Source organism: Coffea arabica, chromosome 3e (assembly GCF_036785885.1).
Source record: "Coffea arabica cultivar ET-39 chromosome 3e, Coffea Arabica ET-39 HiFi, whole genome shotgun sequence".
NCBI classification, from domain to species: domain Eukaryota; kingdom Viridiplantae; phylum Streptophyta; class Magnoliopsida; order Gentianales; family Rubiaceae; genus Coffea; species Coffea arabica.
This window is the reverse complement of record NC_092315.1, coordinates 45276761-45288140: the sequence shown is the minus strand read 5'-3', so window position 1 is coordinate 45288140 and position 11380 is coordinate 45276761. Positions and strand designations below refer to the sequence as shown.

Here is an 11380-nt window from a genome sequence, read left to right as displayed (position 1 = left end):
TAATATATTTAGTATTTGAACTATTATTTTTTGACAAATTTTATCCTCAAATGGGAAATTAATCAATTTGGATGGAAAAATGCCAACTTTATCCCAAAATTTTGGGCCATGAACACATTTCATAGTCAAATTATGTGTTTCAGCTTTATCCCAAAATTTTGGGTCATGAACACATTTCGTAGTCAAATTATGTGTTTCAGCTATGATGTTGATTCTATCTGTTATTGGTAGCAACCTGCATGCAGTTGTTTGAGGACGAAATATGTCCATGGCCCAAAATTTGAGAATGAAAACTGGCATATTCCCATTAATTTTCTGTCTGAGAATGAAACTGGCAAAAAAATTCATAGTTCAAATGCCAATTGTGTTATGCCAAAATGTTCAAGGACAAAATGTATCCATGACCATAAGTTTGGAGATGACAACTGGCATTTTCCCTTTATTTTCCCTTGGGCAGGGATGAGGAAGATGCACGAAGGCATCGAAGCATGATTAAAGATTTTACAGGAACAGATTTTGGGTACTTTTTAATCCTAGAAGGTGGATACTTTTTAATCCTAGAAGGTACAAAGTTCAAATTTTGCGCAACGTGTGTCCAATTGTGCATTAGACTGAATAGTGTGGAACAACCAACTTCACACTTTTTTCTGGAAAAACTATCATTACATATATTTTATTTTTTGGACATTTCACCTACAAAAATCCTAGGCCATCTCCATTCAAATCATCACTTCCCATCAAAGGGCAATCATTGGCATCATGACCAAAGTGGCCACAGCAAGAAAATGAACATCGTCTTCTCTTGCTGTAAAAGTCTAGTCCATCTCTGGATCTTCTCTCTTTCAGTTTTATCATAGATTCATAAGCAGAACTTTGAGCCACACAGTCAGAATCTTCAACTTCTGGGAGAATAAGCGAGTCGGAAGGGCTGTCACAAGGGATTTCTTTAGTACCACTCGATGGTCCCGGTAATTCCTTGATCCGTGCCAAAATAAAATCAACTTGCTCACAAGCAGCATCAAGGCGTTCGTCTGTCTCAATTGATTCTGCAATAAGTGTTGAAATCAACGACTGAAACAAATGGAGCTTTCCCGGATGGTCCCCTGATGAGGAAGAAGGGGCCTTTGAAGATGCTGATAGGACTTCACGCCATCGCAGGGGCAAATACTGATCAGGAATATGAAAACAGTTGTTTGTTGACAGAACACGGAGAACATGTCTGCATAGGATGCCTGTGAACTCGAAATGGTGGCAGCTACAGCTAATGAACTCATCATGGGGAGCCCATAAAACCTTGCACCCTCCATCCATTTCGGTATGGTGTCTGACAATGAAGTAACTCTCATCTACCATAAGGGATGCATATTGTGGTGCTAAGACAAGTTCCTCTTGTAGTTTGTTGAAGGCATATGGTGTGAGTATATTGGCAGCATGCAACTCAATTGGGGAACCTGTTATAAGCAAACCTTTCTGCACCTTCTGCTGCATCTTTTGTTTTCCACCTGGTTGATCTTTAGCATCTACAACTGCTCCAACCTAGACCAAGTAGTAGAACGAATCATATACAGGTAACTGTCAAACATCAAACATCAGTTGCAAGTGACTGACCTGCTCCACAAAATTGTCAACTGCAGATTGTGCACTGAGAAATCGTTGGATATAGGAATTTATCGACTCTGAATGTATTGTATTTGTCATCCCTGCAAAGAAGTAAGTTCTCAAGTATGGCAGTGCCCAGAACATACGCAAGGCATACAAACTGACTGCGTGCTTATTTCCATGGAGTCCATAACTGTCCATCATTTGTCTCCATCCTACTTCAAATTCATCAACTGAATGCAAATTATAAAGCCGAAGGAACTCAGATTTCCACTTGTCATACTGTGATGCAAGTAAGGTGGAGAACCAGTCAGAAAACTTTGAGATGATATGCCAGATGCAGAATGCATGCTTGGTCCTTGGCATTTCAGCGGCCAGCGCTTCTTTAAGCCACATGTTTTGGTCAGTCAAAATGGTCCCCGGAGCTTTACCATTCATGAAGCTCAAAAATGTCTGCCACACACCAAAAACAGCAATTCTTTTGTAGTGGAAGAAAGAAGTTTATCAGAAAAACCAACGTTTTAAACAGATGTAAATATGGCAATAGACCTATAACCCAGTATAGCAAATCAACTGAATTTTACTCCCAGTTGCCACCTTAGGGGCAGGATCAACTTGGTGCCATCATATCAAAAGGAATATTTGATATTTACCATTTCACAGCAAGGGCAAGACTAATCTGCAAGTGTACACATACATGCATGGAAAAGGGAATGGAAAGGGAGCTGCTCACGTTCGTCATGATTCACTTTTAACAGAGCACAGATTTGGTGAGATATTTGTGTCCCTCTTAGTAAATGCAGTGTGGTCAGCTTTGAGTTTACTATTAAAGAAATTTTGGATGTTGAAGAGACGATGATACTCATCAATAAGTGAATACGCTAACCAAATCCGAGGTAGATGACTGAAATTGTATCCATCTCCGACAAATTTTTCAGGATCAAAAGTTTAGGTCGTATCAGTACTGGTCTCGGCAAACTTCATTTCAAGAAGCCTTATCACATCAATCTTTTTTTTGCGTACAGTATTAACTCCCCAAGGCACATGGAGATCCAACCTCCAAGACAAATGGCACTGATGACAAGCAGACTAGGTACAGTAAAGTGTTTAACTAAAACTCATTATAAAGCTAAAGACAACCCAAAAGCAAGAAGAAAAATGCACAATAACTGAGCATTGCTGTACTTACCTTCAAAGCCCATGAGAAAGATTGCATGTTTTCATCTCGAAGAAGTGCACAACCAAACAAGCAAGTCTTTCCATGATTGTCCACTCCAATCCAGATCCCAAGAAGCATATCATAAGCATCCAAGCGGTGAGTCGTGTCAAATACTAAGACATCTCCAAAAGCATCATACAACCTAATACATGAAGCATATGACCATGCAATGTTCTCTAACCTGTTGCTAGCATCTATCTTAAAGTTATATTTGAAGTTTGGATCTTTGTCTTTCTTCTCCTTGCATAACTTGAGAAGGTCAATGGGGTCATTGTCATGATCCACATTTCTGATGGATTGCAGCAAGTTCCTCACATCAATCTCAGTGAATGGAAGACAACCAATTTTAACACCCTTTTCTAACTCCATTAACCGTAGCATTTGTCTGACTGACATCCCAGCTTTAGCAAACATGCAAATACGACTTTTATCATCAGCAGATATCATGCAGTAGGCTGGTAGCAGCTGCACCTCATTTGATTTCAAGAGTTCATGGTTGTGGACATTGTTAAAACCAGTTATACGCCATTCAGGGACATCAAAGTCCATTCTTTTAACTATCCTCATATAAGCTTGACATCCACAGCGGGATGATTTTCGATTCCTTTGTAATTTTCCATCCTCAGAGGGTTTTAACTGAGGAAACCCACCCCGATGGCAGGCAAAATCCCTTCTTGTAACTCCCCTTCCCACACCATCTTTTCCACGGGTGCGATGACGCCTGATAGAGAAGCCATATTGCTTTGCAAAACTACAATAAAATTCATAGGCAGCATCTTGTGAGACAAACCGCTGGCCAATGAATGGGACAAGGTTCACGGATGTTTGGCGTGACAAAATAGTATCCTCAGGCATCTCCTCAATGGCACCAACATCATCTTGAGAAGAGTCGGTGCCATTTTCAGAATTCTCTTTCACAATGCTTACAATATCAGGCATCTTTTAGAAGAAAATAAGACCTTAGATATTGTAATGACATGCTAAGTTTTTAAACAATAAAGATGGGCACACCCAGCCAAAATAACAGCCACTATCAAGAAGCACCATTTTCACCGATATCATTTAAGACCATAAAGGAACCTGGGAGAAAAGGAAAAAGGAAATTATCATGCAACTCTGAGCAATCAACCTGCACACTGATAGGCTAAATCTAGGGAACTATAATAAGATTACAAATTCATGCAGCTTAAAATTCCAGCAGTAGAAAAGTAGCCAACAATGCCAAAACAATATTCTCCAAATTGGGGAAACAAAAAAGTTCACGCAGCATGTACATTTTTGCTACAACGAAGTTTAAAACAAAAGGTGGCCTTCAATGCCTCAAAAGGATATGAACCAATTGACCAACTGCTCGTATTATAGCTGTGTCAGATATAGTCAGAATCTTTCTTACTGGTGTAACAAATCTGAGCTTGAGATGAGGTCCACATCAAGCACCACAGATATGTGATACTGAGTTCCGATACTTTCTTAAAGAATAGATTATGAAGATAACATTTCTGAAAAACTCCTGAAGAATATGGGGCAATTAACAATCATGTTTAATTACCTAGAAACAAAGAAAACTTAAAGATAAACGGGTGGGGATGACCAACAACTCAAAAGTGTGGCACTTCCGTTTCCAGGAAATACTGCAAGTTGTTGGAATGAGTGATCATGCCACGTGGTCACAAAATTATTCAGTGAGAGAATTCTGTGCCATACACTACATCCACCTGAGAAGTAAACATTTGCACTCCTATGGGCTTTTAGCATAAATTACATTCCTACCCTTTTTTTGCGCTCCTATAGGCTTGTAAAATTATCCTATAATTTTTTTTTTTTGCTACTACATTCCATGATTGGATTTCAACTACTATGTTTCTTATCCGCAATATGCTGATCATGATTAAAACCCAATGACCTCCTGCAACTAGGCAAAAAACATCGTAATTACATCATAGGAAACAACAACATTCCAACCATCAACATCCACCATTTCACCAATCAACAAAACAATAATACAACCTAACACAATCAGTGAAAAGGGCATGCAAAGACGCTTAATGCATAAAAATGACCTAATTTTGCGTTACTTAACTTCAAGGGCAGTTATACTGGATTTTAGTACAAAATGCTCACCTTCAGGGCGTACATTTAGCTTCACATTTTGCACAAAAATAATTACAAATGTCCTTCAAAACAGACAGCCTAAAACTACACCATCTTCATCTATTAGACATCCAAAAAAACGCCCTTTTCATAGAATTTTCCAGTTACATTGAGTATAACATTAATAAACTGGTGGATCACCAACTAAATGACATTGTCAAATTCCAAAATTGCGCCAATCTTTAGGAAGCAGGATAGAAGATATTGGACAATGATCTTACAGAAACAGAGAAAAATTAAAATATAAACCTGAAAATAGCAAGGAAACGAAGAAGCTAACCAAAGAACAAACTTTAATTGAACTTACCTAAGATTTATAGTTTTCCACAATTGCCTCGGATTTGGTAGTGCTGAAGCGCTCGAGGTGGTTGGGAGTCCACGGAGGATACGGTGAAGGAAAGGTTGAACAATTGCAATTTGAGGTTTTTGACGGTGGTGGGTAGCAGCGGAGCGCGGCGGTTGAAAGGTAGTGCTGGGTCTGTAATGTAAATACCGAAAAGGGGTCGTACGAAGAAAGGGAAAATCACATAACTAGTCCCTTTTCTTTATGCTTTGTGCGTTTTTAGTCCTTCGTATATGAAATGAATTGTTTTGGTCCCTCAAAATTTGAAAAAAGTTGCGTTCTAGTCCAAGCTCTATTTGTGGTTTGTTAAGCATAACTACAAACGATTCGAACATATTTTTTCTTGTTATGAAACAACTAAAAGGTGGATGTCCCTTTGTATTCCCAAGAGAATTAATTCATGATTTATGACTATATTATGTATAGAAGTTACAATCCATAAATCTATTCATATAGTGGAGAAACCGTTTCATAAGTTTCTTCACATTCTTGTAATAGTGGGTGTTTAATAGGATTGATGTACCTTTAATCTTGTAGTACCTATATATGGAGGTACATTAACACCCTTTGTGAGGACCTTTTGTATTAGTTGGAATAATAAGAATATCATTCTCTATTTCTCTACTTCTTTCTCTAATATCTCAATTCCTATTATAGTAGCTTATTTTATTAGTTTTACAACACGTTATCAGCACGAGTCTCTACTTTTGAGCAAAAGGTGAAAACGGAAGCTCTACCTTGAACAAAAGTGAAACAGGAGATTTTGCCAAAATTCTGCCTGCATTTCTTCAAGTAGCTTCTAAGGTAAATTTCTGACCCACAAACTTATTTCAATTTCTTATGGTTAATATTTGAATTATCGCAAAATACAAGTACCTACTATTGAGCAACCACTAAACACAAACATATATTGTTTGATATCTTTGAGGTAATATTTCTCCTTTTAATTCTACTTATTTATCTTTATAATTATTTATTATAAATACTTATATTCTGATGCATTGAGTTTTAGAGATGTTATTATAGAAAATCAATTATGTTTGAGGATTCACTTGTCCTTTGAAATACTTAAAGAAAAAGATTCGACCACCTGAAGATAGTCGTTCTTTAACGAAAATATTTGGCCACTAGAAGATGGTCATTATTTCAAAATCTGATATGATAAATTTACTTATGGTTGCAAGTACATAATTCTGCTATGTTTAGAATTATTTCTTAGTTGAAAATAATATTCTCTACATATTTCTCAAATATGCTATTGTAGTAGCAATATTGAGAGAAAATTTGAGAAGTATTTTGTACTTATTGCATACTAGTTCTAGTCCATTCCCAGAAGTGAATGCGACTAAATTTCAATTTATTAGTTATGGTTGCTGCCATGACTATGATTTTAGTAAATATATATTTTATCATGACAAGAGAAAAAGTTACCACTTGAAGTGGAATAATAATGATAAGGACAAGAAAATAAGGTCCTGAAGATAAATATCCCGAAGTACATTTGACGAATCAAAATTATAATAGCATTTTCACATGGCCAATTTCTTTAAACGCCCTGAAGGTGTATGATGATTGATTTAATTTATGATAGTAATTGACTTTTCTTCCTGAAGAAGAATTGGATGTTAAATATTTGGGATCAAAGGATTATGGTGATGATATTTGTCCCATAAGAATTATGGTGATAATGATATGTGTCTCATTAATAAGTGCTACTATATACATTATTTTCCAACAAAAGAGACAAACACAATTAGTGGTAGTGCTTAAGTAATTGAAAGCTCCGGAAGAGCCACTGCTACATTTCTCCTTGTAGGAGAAAAGTTTATCATAAATAAAGCACTACTTTTTACTATGTCTCGAAAGAATTATTGAATTTGAATATCCGTCGAAATGGATTTCAAATTGAGACATTAAATGAGACAATAATATAGATTATGTTTAGAAATCAAGTGAGATAAATGTTAATTATATCATAATAATCATTCGAGAGAGAAATGGTTATCGATATAGTTGTTTTCATTCTCATTTTGATTTATAATCATCAATTGCAGTAAACCAGAAGTTTACTGATCCCAATGTATATGTAATTTGACAAAAGTGAGAAAATTTGAGAGCCGACAAATATTTATACATATCCCCTTTATATTATATATGGCTCTAAAAGAAATTTTAAATTTATGTTGGGTATGAATCACCTTTCACGATTAAATATCGTAAAATATTGATGGATGATCTATTGAATGATTTATTTATTCTAATGAACTACGATTCCCGACATTAGGGGGAGGAAAAAATCAACCGAAAGAAAATCACCTGAAAAATTGAATTTCCTCGATCCTCATACAAAATAATGTGAACTAGAAGTTCAAGAAATTATTCATTTGTAGAAAACTACAAATCAATTGTCAGATATATTTATCGACTCCAGAAGAGTCATTAAATTAACTATTTCTGCAGGAAATATTCTGGTTAAAATTAATGTCCCTGAAGGACATGCACAAGTGCTACAAATAAATTTAAGGTCGGCCTACCTAAATAAGGTATAAATTGATTTCAAATATCTCCGAAGATTAAATAAATGTCATGACAAAATTCAACGTCTTGAAGAGGTCGCTCCTGAAGAGCTAACTCCTGAAGAGAATGAAATCATAGAAAATTTAATTGGAACCTAATGAAATGTAGCACTTGATATTATAAAAATTGATGAGAATCATGAATCTAGATCGGTTGATGAATGTCGGTATAGAAATGATTGGGCAAAGTGAAAAGATACGATCCAATCTGAATTGGAACCACTGGTTAAAAGAAAAGTTTTTGGACCTATAGTCCAAACACTTGAAGGTGTAAAACCAGTAGAAGATAAATGGGTATTTGTGAGAAAAAGAAATGAGAAAAATAAAATTGTGAGGTATAAGGCAAGACTTGGACCTCAAGAATTTTCACAAAGTGGATGCTATCATATTTAGATATCTTGTGAGTTTTGCAATACATGAAAAATTAGATATGCGTCTAATGGACGTCGCTACTGCATATTTATATGGAAATCTTGAAAATGATATTTATATGAGAATCCCCAAAGGATTCAACATGCCTGAAGCATGCAAATCAAATCCTAAAGATATTTGTTCTATTAAATTATAAAGGTCTTTGTATGAATTCAAACAATCTAGACATATGTGGTATAACCGTTTCAATGAATGTTTAGCTAAAGAAGGTTATACAAATGATCCAATATGTTCATGTATTTTTATCAAGAAAAATGGATCAAATTTTGTGACCATTGTTATATATATTGATGATCTAAATCTGATTGGAACTCCTGAAGAGATTCAAAATAATGCTGAATATTTGAAGAAGGATTTTGAGATCAAGAATTTTGGAAAAACAAAATTCTACCTCGGTTTACAAATTGAGTATTTGAAAAGTAAAATTTTTGTCCACCAAATTGCTTATACTCGAAAGGTATTAAAGCGGTTTTATATGGATAAGGCACATGCATTAAGTACTTCAATGGTCGTCAGATCATTAGATCCTAATAAGGATCTTTTTTAGATCGCAAGAGAAAGATGAAGAGATACTTGGTCCTGAAGTACCATATCTTAGTGCAATTGGTGAAAAATATTAGAATGCGACGATTAAAAGATCTCAAATGATGTTTGCATCAGGGGGAGAAATTAATACACGGGAATAGTGTACTCTTTTTCCTTCACTAGGATTTTTGTCCCGATGGGTTTTTCCCTAATAAGGTTTTAACGAGGCATATTCTTTGTAATGGACATCCAAGGGGGAGTGTTATGAAACAACTAAAAGGTGGATGTCCCTTTGTATTCCCAAGAGAATTAATTCATGATTTATGGCTATATTATGTATAGAAGTTACAATCCATAAATCTATTCATGTAGTGGAGAAACCGTTTCATAAGTTTCTTCACATTCTTGTAATAGTGGGTGTTTAATAGGATTGATGTACTTTTAATCTTGTAGTATCTATATATGGAGGTACATTGACACCCTTTGTGAGGACCTTTTGTATTAGTTGGAATAATAAGAATATCATTCTCCATTTCTCTAGTTCTTTCTCTAATACCTCAATTCCTATTATAGTAGCTTATTTTATTAGTTTTACAACATTTCTTGCTTTTTTTTCCTTGTCAACTTATGATTTTTGGCCCTCTACAATGTAAGCTGCATATGAGAGCTTTTCATTAGAGAATTAGGTTGAATATGGAATAAAACTACAATTTAACATTTTAAACTGTTAGGGACTAAACACTTCAAAACAAAAGAGAGGAACTAAAAAACAACATGGTTCTCCCATTTCCTTAATTATCATTTATGTTTTCATACATCCCAAATTATTTTTCATGGCCTAAAAAGAGGAGGAAAAAAAACATCTGTATTTTGCCCTTAAAATGGAAAAAAAAAAAGAAACTAAAGTAATACTTCAACATAAAAGACTTAAATGATTGAATTTGAAATTTCAAAAGACACTAATAAGATTTGAGTTTAAATTAAGAGCATTTTCTTAGGTGGTCAAACGTCAAAACTTTTGAACTATGGACAAACCTTACCTTAACAAATAAAATAAGATGCGAAGAACTTATAAAGATTATTTGTTTGATTAGAGAAAAAATTATGTAGCAAAGTAAATGAAAGAAAGTGAATTAAAGAAAAGAGACATTCACTTTCTAATGCATGTTTTTTTGACAAGAAGAAAAAATTTGAGAGGAAAGAGATACAGTAACCCTCAATAAATAATAGCCTTTATTAAATAAGTAATTTTTTCAATCCCAATTTGGGCTAACGAGTTAAATTAATAATTTTAACAAAATAATAAGATAATAAATTTTTTTGAAAACCCTACATAACCTTTGGTCCCATTCATATCATAATTCAATAATCCACTAAACTTATATATCATAGTTTCCTCAACTATGAATCTATTGTTGTTTCTTTTTTCCTTAAGATATGAGTCTAAAATGACATCAGTTATGTACGTACATTGAAGACATCAATAGAATTAAATTATAATTGAAAATAAAAAAGATATGAATTGGTTTGTGTTCCTCAGACTTTTAGCCTCCTTTTATCAATAAAATAATTCACATTTTTATAAATTAAAATAAAACTTTAGTTGAGTACACTTGATAAATTAATAAATTAGGAAAATGTTTATTTGCACTCTATCTTTTGTTAATTTACACTCCCAACATTTATTTTATTATATAGTCTAATAAATGAAAACTATATAACTAAAATGATTGTGGGAGTGTGAATAACAAAATTAGAGTACGAATAATATTTCCCATAAATTATTAATTTATCGATTAATTAATACCTCTTTAAATTAATAGAATTTGTGTGATCCCAAGGCTATTAATTTATAGAGATTTTACTATAATAAGCGATAGTTATTAAGAATGTTGTGTGCAACTAACTTTTTTTCCTCCAAAGTTACAAAAAAGGTGCAAGAAAATTTTGTAACTTTCCTACAAAACAAAGTACTTTGTTTGCTTTGTTTGCGTGCAAAGAGGGAGGAAAAAAAAACTTATTCTCCGTCACTTTCCTTCACCATTACACACGAACAGACACTACTTTAAGGAAGGAATATTAAAGCTTCAAATTGAGGTAGATTTCGATTAAGGGTTAATTCGAATAAATCCTCGTGAAAAATACTCTTTTTCTCACCTTATTCTCCTTAAGGTTGAATTGCACCAATCTACCCAACATTACAATATTTTCAACTAGGTGCAATCGGGTCGAACAATTCAATTTGTGAAAAGTTCGATCATGTGTACCTCATATAGTTCTGTAAAGTGACCAGATTATCCCCATGAAAATGAAAATTAATAATTGACATGGCTAAAAAAATATATATATAAAAGAAGTGAACTATTACAGTCTAAGCAGAAGTTGTCTGATAGGAATTTTCTTTTATTACACTCACTAAGTTTCAATCCAATATATTATGTATTTTTCATAAACTAAATAATACCAATTATTTTCTTACTGTTCTAATATTATTTTTTTTTTATTAATTTCTTTCTCCACAACAACTCAACAATT

General features: G+C 34.0%; 1 protein-coding gene across 1 annotated transcript; it reads right to left on the bottom strand.

The window, feature by feature from the left end:
* Nucleotides 1–578: 578 nt before the first annotated feature.
* On the bottom strand, nt 579–5425 carry LOC113736906 (protein FAR1-RELATED SEQUENCE 11-like). The gene is made up of 4 exons (XM_027264109.2): nt 5277–5425; nt 2789–3898; nt 1609–2052; nt 579–1536 (listed from the first exon to the last, which is right to left on the bottom strand). The coding sequence occupies exons 2-4, from the start codon at nt 3755–3757 to the stop codon at nt 694–696; spliced, it is 2256 nt and encodes a 751-aa protein (XP_027119910.1). The 5' UTR covers nt 3758–3898; nt 5277–5425; the 3' UTR covers nt 579–693.
* Between the last annotated feature and the right edge of the window lie 5955 nt (nt 5426–11380).

What these genes read in the sequence shown, in the direction of transcription:
- LOC113736906 (XM_027264109.2), bottom strand. Translation starts at nt 3,757, where the DNA reads ATGCCTGATATTGTAAGCATTGTGAAAGAGAATTCTGAAAATGGCACC. An exon ending in CTTTCTCATGGGCTTTGAAG is followed by an intron (nt 2,053 to 2,788) that starts GTAAGTACAGCA and finishes GGTGTGTGGCAG; the next exon opens with ACATTTTTGAGCTTCATGAA. An exon ending in TTGACAATTTTGTGGAGCAG is followed by an intron (nt 1,537 to 1,608) that starts GTCAGTCACTTG and finishes TACTTGGTCTAG; the next exon opens with GTTGGAGCAGTTGTAGATGC.